At 32.9% G+C, this 15,404-nt stretch overlaps 1 protein-coding gene across 8 annotated transcripts in view; it reads left to right on the top strand.

Annotated features, from left to right (window-relative positions):
- The window catches only part of CNOT6L (CCR4-NOT transcription complex subunit 6 like), a 103,390-nt gene that overhangs the window by 63,111 nt on the left and 24,875 nt on the right, over positions 1-15,404 (top strand). For all 8 annotated transcript variants that reach the window (XM_050790845.1, XM_050790843.1, XM_050790842.1 and 5 more), the window contains 3 exons: positions 6,198-6,266; positions 9,630-9,787; positions 12,174-12,328. In XM_050790845.1, the coding sequence (XP_050646802.1) occupies positions 6,198-6,266; positions 9,630-9,787; positions 12,174-12,328 (382 nt within the window). The remainder of the gene's footprint in view (positions 1-6,197; positions 6,267-9,629; positions 9,788-12,173; positions 12,329-15,404) is intronic.

Genomic DNA, 15,404 nt, shown 5'->3' with positions numbered 1-15,404 from the left:
TCTAATGTTTAGAATTAGGTTTTATGACTTTTCCATATGTATTTTATATTAACTCTGAGCCTTTTGATTAGGTTGTCCTTTCACTATTGTTTTTTAATGTCATCTTTGTCATAAATCAGGTGTCAAGGTATGTGTAGGTCTGTTTCTGGATTCTTTATTCTCTTCCATGCATCTTTATAGCAATGTAACAGTGTTTAATTATGGACAGCTTTATAAAAAAGTCTTGAGATCCAGTAGAGTGATCCAGTAGAGTAAGTCTTTCCCCTTGACCTATTGTGAAGAATCTTGGCTAGTTCTGGCCTCTGTGTTCTTTTATCTTGTATTTTAATTAAAATTTTTAGAATGACGTTTTAAAATCTCTCCCCTCTCCAAAATGTAGAGATTTTATTTGGGATTATATTGAATCTATATAGATGGCTTTGGAAATAATTGATATGTTTACAACAGTGGATCCTTGTATTTGTTATGCTTTTTATAATTTCTCTCAATATTGAGTTTTAGGTTTCTGTGTAGTGGGCTTGCCCATACTGTATTACATTTATTCTAAATATTAACTTCTTAATTCTCTTAAAAATAATCATTTTAAAGATATGTCTTACTATCTTAATGGTTGTTACTGATTAATGGAATACAATTGAGTTTTGTATATTTTTTGGTATTTGATCATCTTCCTAAACAGTTACTAAATGCCTTGCTAAAGAACATATTCAGCCACTTTGCTAAATAGTTTTTAATGCTAATGCATTTTTATTTTAATGTATACAATTATGTCATTTGCAAGTAATGAGAGTTGTGTTACTCCATTTCTAATCCTTTTAATTTTCTTGCCAACCTACACTTATTGCACTAGTTAGCTAAAAGTGGTGATAATGGGCATCCTTGTCTAATTTCATAATTTTTGATTAAGTATCATATTCACTGTAGTTTTTATATAGATAAACATCAGATGAAGGAAGTTTTTTTCTATTCCTAATTTGCTAGGCAAGTTTTTTTTTTTTAAAAATATGACTAGATTTTGAATTTTATCAAATGCTTTTCTTTATTGAGTAGATTATTTTTATTCTTTAATATGGTAATTATATTGATGGTTTTTTTTTTGTATGTTATGCCACCTTTGGTATTCCTAGAATAAAGCCAACAAGATTATGATAAATTATTATCCTTTTACACCTTAGATTCAGTTTGCTAATATTTTATTTAGTGTTTATTTATTTATTTATTTATTTTTATGAGACAGAGTTACGCTGTGTCGCCCGGGCTGGAGTGCAGTGGCGCAATCTCAACTCACTGCAACCTCCACCTGCCAGGTTCAAGTGCTTCTCCTGCCTCAGCCACCTGAGTAGCTGGGATTACAGGCACGCCACCACCACGCTTAGCTGACTTTTATATTTTTAGTAGAAGCAGGGTTTCGTCATGTTGGCCAGGCTGGTCGAACTCCTGACCTTGAGCAGTCCGCCTGCCTTGGCTTCCCAAAGTGTTCGGATTACAGGTGTGAGCCAGCATGCTCAGCCTATATAGGATTTTTTGCATCTGTGTTTATGCTTAAGATTGATCAGTACTTCTTTTCCTTCAATGTCCTTGTCAGCTTGTGATATTGAAGTTATACTGGCTTTGAAAATTTGTTTAAGTATTCCCTTATTTTCTGTTGTTTGGAAGAATTTGTTTAAGGTTGATTTTTTTTTTTTTTTCTTTCTGGGTTTTTTTTTTCTGGTAGGAAGTTTTAAATTACTGATTTAATTTCTTTAATAACTATAGTACTATTCTGATTTCCATTTCTCTTTCTATGAGTTTCTGAAAGTTGTGTGTTCTGGAAATTAGCCCATTTTATCTAAATCTTCAAATTTATGAGCCGTAAGTTGTTCAGAATATTTTATGATGTCTTAATATCCGTAGGTTGTGTAGTGATGTCTTTTTTGCATTTCGGATATTAGTTTATGCAAAGTCTTGCCCAGGCATTTATTAATATTTTCTTTGAAAAGAAGAACCAACTTTTAGCTTCATTGGTCTTCTTTATTGTATGTTTTTAATATTATTAATTTATTTATCTCTTCCTTTCTTCTGGTTTCATTTGCTATTCTTTTTCTAGCTTAAGGTACACATGCCTTAATTTCCAGTCTTTTTTTCCTCAAATATTTTTATATATTTATTTATGTATAAATATTCCTCTAAAGTGGCTTTTAGGTGTATCTCACAAGCTTTAGTTTGTATTATTTTCATTATCATTCAGTTCAGCATGTTTTCTAATAGCCTTTATTTCTTCCTTGGCCTGTGAGTCATTTAGAAACTTGTTTCTTTATTTTCAGAGTTCTTCTAGTTTTCTTTGTCTTAGGTTCCTAGCTTAATTCCATGGTGATTAGAGAACATATCCTGATTAATTTAAATTTTAACAATATGTTATTTATTACCTCTGCAGATGATTAATTTTTGTAATTAAGTACACACTTGAAAATAATGTCTCATTAGATGCAGTATCCTATATATTAGTTTGTTTGTTAATTATATTGTTTGAATGTGTTAGATGTACTCAATGATTACTTTGGTTTTGTTCATTACCAATAAATCCATGTCAAAATGGTAGGTTTGTCTGTCTTCTTGTAGTTATTTCAGCTTTTCTATTACATATACTTAGGGTATATTTTCATGTGTTTTATATTCATGGTTATTCAACTTTCTGTCTTGCTGCACATTTACTTTACTGATTCCTTTTTCTTTCCTTTTTTGATGTTCCATTTCTATTTTCCTTGATATTTAGAATTTCCTTAGCTCACTGCAGCCTCCAACTCCTGGGCTGAAGTGATCCTTCTTTCTCAGCCTCCCAAGTAGCTAGGGACTACAGGCCCATGTCACCGTGTCTAGCTAATTTTTTAAAATTTTTGTAGAGATGGTATCTCACTGTGTTGGACAAGTTGGTCTTGAACTCCTGCCCTCAAGTGATCCTCCCATCTCAGCCTTCCAAGGTGCTGGGATTATACGTGTAAGCCACTGCATCCCGCCCCCATTTAGCTATTTTTTGAGGGCAGGTCTGCTAGCAACAGAAGTGTTTTCCTTCGTCTGTTAACATCTTTATTTCCCCTTGATTTCTGAAGGATACTTTTTCTGGATACAGAATTTCCAGTTGACAGTTCTTTTCTTTCAGTCCTTGAAAAATATTGTACCACTTCCTTAGGCTTTCATGGTTTCTTAAAAGAAATCTAGTGTCATTTGAGTTGGTGTCCTATAGGTAATACGCTATTTCTATATGATGTTTTTAAGGTTCTTTCTTTAGTTTTCAGAAGTTTAGTTATGATCTGTGTTGGCATGGATTTCTTTGGGCTCTTCATATTTGAAGTTTGCTCACCTTCTTAAATTAGTTAGGTGTAAGTATTTCACATAAATTTGGAAATTTTCACCTGTTCTCTCTGAGAATACTTTTTTAGCTTCACATCCTTTCTCCTGTCCTGTAACTCTGGTAATACAAATCTAGATTTTTAAAAAATTATGGTTCCACAGGTTTTTTCAGGCCCTGTTCATTTGTTTCAGTCAGTTTTCTTTTTGTTTTTCAGACTAAGTTGTCCTGATTCATTCTCAAGTTCACTGATTTTTATCTTTTGGCATCTGTTATTGTGCCTTTCCAATGAGTTTTAAAATTTTGGTTATTGTATTTTTCAGTTGGATTATATCTATTTGATACTTTTAAAATAATAATTTCTCTGTATTTGCTGAATTTTTCTATTCTTTTCAAGAATATTTGTAATTACTTGTTCAAGCAGTTTTATGATGGCTCTTCTAAAATATGTCAGGTAATTTCAACATCCGATTGAGCTCAGTGTTGGTGTCTGTTGGTCTTTTAACACTTAAGTTGTGATTTTCCTGGTTCTTGGTGTGACCAGTGATTTTTATTTGTACCCTGAACATTTTGGATATTATGTTAGGAGACTTCTGATGCTTTTTAAATCTCTGATTTCAGCAGGCAGTTACCCTGTTTAGGTTTAGCATGTAGATTTGGTTGTCTCTTCAGGTTCAGCTGACACCTGCACTGCCGGCAGATCAGGCCTAGTGCTGCCAGTCAATGTTAGGTGTGGGGAGGAAGGATGGCTCTCTTGAGCTCTGTTGAAGATTGAGTCACCAATATATTTATTTATTTTATGTGATAGTAGCCCATATAACTCTTTATTTCTTTGCTTTGTCATATCATTGGCCATGTAGTTTCATCTTAAAAAAAACCTGATTTTAAATGCTTGTCTCATATGAATATATTATCCTTTTGTAAAAAAAGTTAAAATTCCTGTTATGATTAAAATTTCTTTTAATCATTACTTTTAATCACAGTCCCTTCCATGCAGGTAATCACACTTGTAAGTTGGGTGTATATCCTTTTACTTTCTGGTGAGCATTTACATACAAAAATTATACCAGCAGAAATTTTATACTATTACTTTTAGTGTGTGGTTTAAACATTTTTAAATAAAATATATCACATTTTATTATTCTGTTTTTTTTTCCTACTTCTTTTTACTCAACAGTATTCCATGGGTATGTTTCCACTTGAACATATATTTATCTTTTTTCTTTTTAAACTATAGCATAGTCTTTCTTAAAATGGATATTATTTAGCCATTTACTATTGCTTTTGTTAATATAAACAATGGTGTAATGGATATCTTTTTGAATGCTGCTTAAAGAAGATAGGGCTGATCCCAGGACATAGAATTTTGCTCTGTCATAGGGACATGGATGTTTTAAATTTAAAAGATGCCAGTTTATTCTCAAGATAGCTGTACTAATTTATATTCCTACCAGCTGTACATGCTGTTTGTCGCCATCACCAGTCCTGGATGTTATTGCACTTAAAAATTTTGCATGAACTTGGGTAACAAATATGCTATCTCATCTTTTTAATTTTCCTGGTTAGTAGTGAGATAGAGTATTCGCTCATATTATGTTTTTGGCTCTTTGGATATTGCTGATTACTGTGCATTATACTTAAACTGCTACATTGTCATACACTAGTTAAGATTTGGAAGCACTAGAATGTTGATATTATATTACCTGTTTTATTCTAGAAGTTTCTGGATTTCTGAATTTTTAAGCAAGCCAACTTAGGTAGATTTTGCTGATAAGGATCCCAATAGCTAGAAATTTTTTTGTTTACTTTTTCTGTTTCTATATTAAATTTTTCATTTTTGAGACACTTGCCGTGATTCTATGGCATTCACATAGCCAGAAGATTGTTTTCTGGGATTCAGTATGTTGAACAAGCTGGATGATTTGTCTATTACCTTATAACCTTCTTTTCTTTCCTGGGAAGATATGGAATATATGAAATGGTGTTCATTCTATTCTGTGAAGAGTATGGCTGCTAAAACACAGTACTATATAGGTAGACTTTCAGAACACCAAAACTGTTAGTAAAGTGACAATGTTAAATATCTGGGCTACTTTGGTTTTGACCAAAGTGGCTAGATAAAGATGGAGAGTTTTTTGTTTTAAAGCAATACATTTCTCAGCCATTACTACCATGGGCAAATCTGCAAACTTGAATCAAGTTGTCCTGTAATTTCAAAGATTTTGAAAGGAAAAGAAAAGGGGGTAGTTAAATCTTAACTCATCTGGTAGTTAGGTAGCATTTGGTTCCATAGTATTGATAACCATATCTGAACAATTAGTGTTTAACAAGTGCCTTCCTTTTTTCTGCATAATGTAGTTCTATCCTTATCTCTTGTTTTGTGTTGACATTATAAAAGAGAGAGAGTATAATCAGGAAATGAAGGCCGCACTAGAAAATTCACTAACTTTAATACATTCATAGGTACTTTTTTCTATTTTAAAGATGTTTGACTCTTTTAATTCATCAGGGTTGGAATTTCAGATGGCTTTGATTTCCCACAAGGCTAAGTCAATACACTTTACATATATAATTAAAGACCTAAGATTTTACGTAGGGTTTTAAATAGGCACTTTTCGTAAATACCATGTAAGTAAAAATGCCATTAATGAGTTTCCTAATGTTATTTTCTTGTATTAGTTCTGTGTTCTCTGCATAGCTTTTCTTAAATTTCCTTTGGCTCCTAAATCTTCATTAAATTTCAGCATTAGATTAAGCCAGTTTCCAGGCCGTTACAGCAGAATGGAAAACAGAGGTGGTTTTGACATTATAAACACGTCAGAATTCAGAAACACATGAAATTAACCTATATTTACAAAAATTTTTTTTCCAGTTCATCCAGAGCAGCTTCCTCCGAGGCCATGGATTACATTAAAAGAACGAGACCAAATTCTGCCATCAGGTAAATAGTTTTTCTCATTCTTCCTTTTTTCCCAGAAATACTTAAAATGTTATTTGGGCTTCATGATCTGTAATAAATAAGACTTCATTTTTACCTCTCATGGGTAGATGCGTTTAAAAATACTGATGAATAAACTTTTAAAAAGTCCACATTAAGATAGACTTGTCAATAAGTGTCTTATATGTTTCACAGTAATGCAGCCCTTGGTTTTAAAATTATTTCTATAATACAGCTTTCCAAATGGCATCTTCACAGAGAGTATTGGGTGATGTAAGAAAAATGAATAACAGTGGTTTTTCTTGTGAAAAATTTTAAACTACTGAGAAGTACTTGATCTTTCTTGAGAGGTAGATAACATTTATGAAAGAATAACGTAGACTGGGCATATATTTACTGTATTGGCAACAAAGTATAATACCAGCCCAGGGGTGTAGAAATAATACATGGTATTTGAGCAATATAGGTATATAATCTAGCATTTCTAGAACTGAAGTAATGTAGAAAACATAAGCATTTATCTTTTTGCAGGGACCAATAATGGTTTGACGTTTATAAATTCTTCTTCATATTTGGTATTTTAGGCTTGGGAATTCTACTTAAAATAAGTTATGAATTACTGTTTTTCCAAATGTCTTTTTTTTTTTTTAATCACAAAAGTAATAATTTTCATGATATCTAATTTCATTTTAAAATTAAATGAAAATTGCAAGCGTTTCAGTATGAAGATTAAACCAGTTACAGAATAGTACTACATTAATAAATTTTGACTGGGCACTGTGGCTCATGCCTGTAATCCCAGCACAATGGGAGGCCAAGGCGGGCAGATCACTTGAGGCCAGGAGTTCAAGATTAGTTTGGCCAACATGGTGAAACCCTGTCTCTACTAAAAACACAAAAATTAGCCAGGTCGTGGTAGCGCACTCCTGTAATCCCAGTTTCTCAGGAGGCTGAGGCATGAGAATCGCTTGAACCTGGGATGCTGAGTTTACATACAGTGAGCCAAGATTGTGCCATCGCACTCTAGCCTAGGAGACAGAGCAAGACCCTGTCTCAAAAAAACAAGATAATTAATTGTTAAAGGGTAAATCACAATTAGACTTTATATATTTTTTGAGCAATATAAAGGCCTTTTGTTGGTGAGTTTTGGGCTTTTTTAAGTTAAGAGAATTCAGAACAAGTCTTTTAAGTATTTGGAAATGTGGGATATATAGCCTCTTCATGGTTCTATTTGCATTTTAATAACACTACAAAATATTATAATATGCAGTACATTTTTGTGTCTTTCAGAGGTAATAATTTTAAAACCACCACACTCTAGAGCTGCAATATCAGCTTGTTTTAAGAGGCACTGTGTCAATGTTATGAATAACATTTTTACTATAAGGTTGCATATTGGTGGTTTAAGTGAAAGGAGTACCTAATGTTTTCTACAAAACTTAAAGCTAGATAGATTTATTTTATAGTTGGCCTTTCCTGGTGTATAATTAATTATTCCCTTCTGATGTTAAAAACACCATTTTCTAATTCTTTTGAATATGAGTGAACATAATCTTGAAGAAAAGATTTTCTAATATTGCATAGCTACATTTCCATTAAGAAAAGGAACAATAGAAACAAATTTTCATTAATTGCTGAATTCTCAAAGTAATCTGTTCTTGAGTTTTCTTCATTGAAAAACTAGTGTGGACTTTTGAGGTATGGTGCTTCCCTGAGTAGGAGCTGAGTGCTAAAAAAAAGTTACTGTTAAAAATGCATTTTACTTCTGATGCATAGAGGGATGTATATAATACCTTGTGGTGGCTAAGGGTGATTTATTGCTAAAATAATAATAATAATAATGATAAACTATATGGGAATCAAGCCTAGATAATGAAAAAGGTCCCAAATAGAAACAGAGTATGAGAGATGAGTGATAATAACACTTAGGTAGTTTTTACTTCTGTTTAAAAATTGCTGGTTCATTCTCAGGCACTGGCAGGGATATAAAGAGTTTTGGCTATATTATAAAAATTGCAATCTCTGATCTTTTTAATGAAATCTCATTTTACAAAGTCTTAGGAAAAAACTGAATGAAGCAAATGGCAGTCTACCTCTTTCACCTTACTTCCAAATGACATTTCAAATCCTGAGAAGCATAGTAAGGTAAATTCAGGGTGCTTACTTCACAGTGTAGTGGTTTGGAAATGATGCTGGGTCATTTCCAAGATAAATACTCAGAAAATACAAGTCAACTCAAATTGAAATTTTGCTCCCAGTATACAAAATGGTCACCAGTCAGACCCTCAGGGGACTGAACTGAGTTTCTCTTAATACTTTTTCCATCATCTGAAACAGAACCAACTTCAATCAAGTGTCACTTCACTTTGAATTCCTCATGTCTTATTTAAATAAGTGATTCTCAGCCATGTCTGTTCATTATAATCACCTGGGATGCTGGGATGCTTTTTAAAAATACGAATAGCTAGACTCTTAATATTCCAACTTAATTAGTCTGGAGTCAGATCCTTACTTCAGCATTTTTCTTTTAAAGATCTACAAAGTGATTCTACTAGGCAGCCAAGATGGAGAATTACTGATAAAAATCAGGGCTTTTGAGACTTTAACATGCAATTGCATATGAATTACCTGAGGATTTTGTTGAACTGCACATCCTGTCCAAAAGAGGTGTTTATGGGACCACAGATGCTGTATTTCTAAATTCCCAGGTGATTGATTACTGATGCTGCTGGTCTTCACAGCACACTTAGCAAGTATGCACACAGTAGCAAGGATGCAAACCATCTTCTCCTATTAGTTTGCTCACAGTCTTTTTATAGTTAAAGGACATTTAAAAATGAGCATTTTATTTTAGAAACGCACCTTTGATTGACAAAAAGGATTCTCTTACAACTAAATTTTGTTAGTCCATACTCTTCTGCCTCAAAGTAATGATAGCAGTAGGAGGCCCCAAAAAAATGCTAACTATAGATATTTTGTTAATAAGAAGTAATGAGATTAGAGCTCTTTAATTAAAATGCAACTACAGTTTAATTTTGTCCCACTCATTTAAAGAAGCTTTCTTCAGCACGTTATAAGCAAAAAATTAGCAGATTTAAAATTTTAAATTTTTATTAAATTTCCTCAAAACTCTCAAATATGAGCTGTTAGTCTAATACTAGATTTAGTAAAGTAAATTTTGTATGATGGACTCCAGTGATGTTTTAGCAGATTAGCAATCTTAATCTTGCCTAGGCATTTTACAATGATGATATGTGGCGTATGTGTGTGTGCTGTGTGCTTGTGCAGGTGTACACATGATATTGCTTTAGAAAAAGTTGCCTAATTTTCTCCCGTTTGTCTGTTGTTTTTTCTCCCACTTCTTAGCATCATTCACGGTTATGTGTTACAATGTGTTATGTGATAAATACGCTACCCGGCAGCTATATGGCTATTGCCCATCCTGGGCATTAAACTGGGAATACAGGAAAAAGGGAATTATGGAAGAAATTGTTAACTGTGACGCAGATATCATTAGTCTTCAGGTAACACCATAGAAATTAAACTGTCTTTAACTTAAAAGGTGAACTTAAACATAAGAGAAGATCTGACCACTGGGAGAGATCCTGTGTTTAGAGCCAAAGCTCAAAAAGAATTGTTTTCTCTCCTCCTCTTAAAAAAAATGGACAATTTAAATAAGCATTTAAGACATTTCCATAGTGAAACTATTTTGCTGACTGAATACAACCATCTACTTACATTTATTTACTATTCACTTAAGTGGAAATAATCTTACCCATTATTCATGTTAATATTCATCTCATGATCATTGGTATTGCTGAAAGAGAAAACCACAGAAGATTGCCAGTGTTTTAGGAATATAAATTTAACTTATATTGGGGTCTGTTTAAAAAAAAAAAAGCTTGCCCACAGTTATTCCTTAAACAGACATATTTTAAAATATTATACTATAAATCATGCGTTATTTGCCTTACCTTACTTTATAAACCATCTCTGAAATTTAGATTCTTCTGTTTTATAGCACTTTATTAATTGAACTTTACTGAAGAAGCAGAATCTTTTCATGAAATGTGTTTTATTGCTTCAAAATTTAGCTAATGATTAGCCAAAAAGATGTTTGAATATTTTTTAGTAACTTTTTTCTTAGCAACTTTCAAAACATGTTAAGTGCTTAAAGGTTTAAAAATTTTTAATTGACAAATAATTGTATATGTTTATGGGGTACACTGTGATGTTTTGATACATATATTTTTAAAAAATGATCAAATGAGGCTAATTAACATGTTCATCAACTCAAAAACTTACTATTTCTTAAAGGTGTTTAAAAATGTGTTACAGGCCAGGCGTGGTGGCTCACGCCTATAATCCCAGCACTTTGGGAGGCCAATGCAGGTGGATCACTTGAGGTCAGGAGTTTGAGACCAGCCTGGCCAACGTGGTGAAACCCCATATCTACTAAAAATGCAAAAATTAGCAAGGCGAGGTGGCGTGCACCTGTAATCCCAACTACTTGGGAGGCTGAGGCATGAGAATCACTTGAACCCAGGAGGCAGAGGTTGCAGTGAGCAGAGATCACACCACTGCACTCCAGTCTGGACGGCAGAGCGAGACTCTGTCTCAAAAAGAAAAAAAAAAGTGTGTTATAATTTCACACATTCTTTTCATTATAGCCTGAGAGGGAAAATTATTTAAAAATTTTTTATGTAACAGAGTAGCTTGATAATTTATGTTGCTTGGGAAAATATAAAAATCTTTTAAAATTAAAATTTCTTCTAAACCCTGAGACTAACAGAGAATTGGGGAGAGGAGGAGGTAAACAAAATTGGCTATTTTAGTTTCTTGTCTACCTCTTGGTTTACTATTTGTAGTGATAACAGCCTCAAACCCTCTTAAATGTAGCAGTTTGAAGGATAAAACATCATAATTCAAGAAAATTGTCTTATAAAAGTGATGCTATAATACTATACTGTGTTAAAAAGAGATCATTCTAGAGAAGTTGGAAATTTTGAAAAAATGCACAGCATGATGGAGGGAAATACCTAATTTCATGTCATAAGATAGTTGTTGTGTTAAAACTTCTGGAGTATTTTTCTTCTACACATTAAATAAAATATATTTACAGATACATTTTGTTTCTTATTTATTGTACTTAATAGATTTTCCATGTTACTAAAATTCTTCAAAACTAATTAATTATATGAACGTATATTGATTAAGCTTTTCCCCTACCATTGTACATTTAGTTGTTTATGGGTTTTTGCTGTCGTAAACTCATGCTGTTAGCAACATCTGCATACATAAATTATCTTCATATTTCTTTCATTTAGAAAGACCTGTTAAAATATTTTGTGAGTCAAAGAATAAAATAGGCTAATAATTATCAAATTAATAGAGGCCATTGGATGATTGTGATTTTAGGTACTTAAAAATTTCTTAAAGTAGAATTTTTTGTGAATAGATTTTATGTTTCTCACTCTTGGGTATCATTTCTTTCCACCATAGTTCAGAAGGATAAGCAATTTTTTAAATTACCTTTTTATATATAAAATATACTATTCCCTATCACAGAATCTATCATATACCCAACTTGCTTTGTTTAGTTGCCAGTCTTGAGGAAGTAAAGTATAATGGAATGAACTGTAAATTGGGCATCAAGAGACCTTGGGATGTAGTCCTACTCCTGTTACTATCTGTGTGAGCATGAGAAAATCATGTCACCTTTCTGGTTCTTTCATGTTTAAAAAGCTACCATTGTCAAGTAGCAGCTGCTAGCAATCAGGTAAGATAGTAAGATAATATTTGCTATGTGAATTATTTTTATTAAGTTACATCTTATAATGCTGAACATTTTTATATCTTAATCAGCATTTTCCCTCTGTCATATAGATGATAACTTTTCTTTCATCTCAGGAAGTGGAAACAGAGCAATACTTCACTCTCTTTCTGCCAGCATTGAAGGAGCGTGGATATGATGGATTTTTTTCTCCAAAGTCACGTGCCAAAATCATGTCTGAGCAGGAGAGAAAGCATGTAGATGGTTGTGCAATATTCTTCAAAACAGAAAAGTAAGTTAAGGAAACAAAGCACAATGGTGTACTTTTATTTATTTAAATTCTTACACTTTAAAATTGTCTTTAGTTTGGCCCTGTAAAATAAACAGAAAGCTAGAAAAAAGTATTACACAACTTAAAAGTGTTGTTAATGTTTCATTTCTCAGGCTGTATATTTGGAATAAGGATATTTATTGTATTACTTCTTATGCTTTTATTATCAAATAACACTAAACATTTTAAGAGATACAGACTCAAATGGTCTCATATTTCAGAACATATTTTCGTGAAGTAAAATATTAGTTTTTTTGAAAATAAAAGAAAGTGGTACCTTTTAAGGTTAGCCCTAAGTGGTCTGGGATTCTTTTCTGTGATTTTTTTAATAGTTGATTTTTGAGAATCATTCATTTTACCAATCTTTTATCTTTTACAATTAACATTTCATACAATTGTTTAATCATTTATTCACTAAATGGGTACTGAACATTTGCTTTGTGATAAGTCCTGTGCTAGGCACAACAGACACAAAGATAGTCAAGACATAGTTCCTAATCTCACTGAAAGCTCAAATCCGGTAGGGAAAGCTAGGCATGTAAGACAATTACAATATCATATGGTGTATATATAAGATAGAGATATGCATGGATAGATAAGAGAGGCAGGCACAGAGCATATGGAGGTAGAGAGTTAAAAGGGTTGACTGAGTCAGGGCAATTGAAAATGAAACGTGACATCTGATAGAGGTTGAATCCCATGGTTAATAATTTGGATTTGATACATTAGGGAATCATCTACTTACAGGATAAGCATATACATGCTTACAGCTATTTTCCAGTATTTCCCCGTTTTACATCTATTTTATCAAAGCCAATCTATTTTTATTGATTCAGGCACATTATCAGCATGACATGCTATTTTAAGTAAACAAACTTAGTGAATTTGAAAGATATTTGGTTCACTTCCCATTATCTATGCCTACTTTCCTGTCTTTTCCATGAATTTGTAGTAGAGATATTCTTATTTTGGTTAATGATTAGTAAAAAACCTTGTAGTATTTGAGGTCAGAATATACTAAATTCTTCTAATGGTTTGGTAATTTTTTATGCATTTTAGAATAATTCTATTACGTATCTTAACTACGGGAATATATTCTGAGAAATGCATCATTAGCTGATTTTTTTGTTGTGGGAACATCGTAGAGTGTACTTACACAAACCTAGATGGTACAGCCTACTTTACACCTAGGCTATAAGGTATAGCCTGTTGTTCCCAGGCTAGAAACCTGTACAGCATGTTACTGTAGTAAATAGACAATTGTAAAACAATGACATTTGAGTCTAAACATATCTAGACATAAAAAAGGTAATGTGCTGTGATGTTAAGACAGCTACAGCATCACTAGATAATAGGAATTTTTCAGCTCCATTATAGTCTTATGGGACTACCGTTGGCATGTAGTCCCTCGCAGACTGAAATCTTGTTATATGTTATATGACCATACTTCAGAGTGTTTGCCATCTGTCAGGCCTTTTCTAATTGTTTATATTAATTGTCTTGTTCAAATTTTAAAGCAGCCCTTACAGGCAGCTATACAACTATTTCCTTGTTTTTATAGATGAGGAGACCAAGGTACAAACAAGTTCAATAACTTGCTCAAGTTACACAGTAGTCTGATTTCATAGTCCATACTTACAACTACTGTAATCTTGAGGCTTCTTGTTTGAGCTTTTGATATCAGTAATATCTCTTATAAGATTAACTCATTTAGAAAAATTGCCCTGAATTTGACATTTGTTTTTGTTTTTTAGACAGGGTCTCAGGGTCTTACTTTGTCACCCAGGCTGGAGTGCAGTGGCAGTCATGGCTCACTGCAGCCTCAACCTCCCCAAGCTCGGGTGATTCTGTCACCTCAGCACCCTGAGTAGCTCAGACTACATGTGCATGCCACCACGGCTGACTCATTTTTGTATTTTTTGTAGCGATGGGGTCTTGCTGTGTTGCCCTAGGCTGGTCTTGAACTGCTGGGCCCAAGCAATCCACCTGCCTCAGCCTCCTACAGTGCTGGAATTACAGGCGTAAGCCACCGTGCTTGACAGTATTTGTTACCTATGTTCATACACAAATTTCCTTGAAACACCGTAACTTAAAAAAAATGCACCAGTAAACTTGAGACATCTAACATCAGGCTATTTTTCTATTTGCTATAGTTTCTTTCAAGATAATATAGAAGGTTTTTCTTGTTATTCTCACAGTTTTGAGAGGAAAAATCTAAAATTCCTTAACAATTTACTAGAGGTAGTTAAGGCTTTGAAATAACAATTAGAACTGTTATCTGGGTATTTACAAATCGGTTCTTGAATTATTAAAAATGCTGTGAACTAGTTAAGTAATGAGCACACAGGAAATACTTAGATACATGCATCACCTGTTTTTCTTTTCTTCCTCAACTCTTTTTTCCTGAATGGTAACATGGATCTGGCAACAGATTAAGACTTTGAGTGTGATACATCAGTGCATTGTACCTCTTTTTAACATCTTTCCTGGAATGACAGGACTATATACCTCCTATAGTAGAACAAAACCACCTTCTGTCCCAGTACCAAATATTTATCCATGTCTTATTAGCTATCTATTCAGTGCCAACTATTTGGAATTTAAAGTATTCTACCCTGCCTGTATTCTTTCTTCAGATTGGAAATACAACATAGAGCAAAAAAAGACTGAGTTTTGAAGTCAGGTGCTTCTTCTATTTATTTAGCTATATAATTTTGAAAGACTTACCATTTCTGGACCTGTTTCTTCATTTGTGTATTCTTGTAAGATCATTTTTGTAGAGGTTACAAAACTAACAAGGATAACTGCGGGGAGAGTAGTTCGACACTGTACTTATTCTCAGTCTCTTTCTTCTGTAATCAGATTATCTGATAATTCCTCATCTTCATTGATGACTGTTTAATCATACATGAAAAACTGTTACAGAATACACAACAATAAATGGAAACTATCATAATTACCATTTATAGCAAAATACTATAATAAAAATCTCTAATCCATCATGATGAAAGGATAGAGTATTGTTTAGTAAAGGCTA

This window comes from Macaca thibetana, chromosome 5, assembly GCF_024542745.1.
Source record: "Macaca thibetana thibetana isolate TM-01 chromosome 5, ASM2454274v1, whole genome shotgun sequence".
In the NCBI taxonomy this organism is placed as follows: domain Eukaryota; kingdom Metazoa; phylum Chordata; class Mammalia; order Primates; family Cercopithecidae; genus Macaca; species Macaca thibetana.
This window is presented reverse-complemented; position numbering and strand designations above follow the sequence as displayed.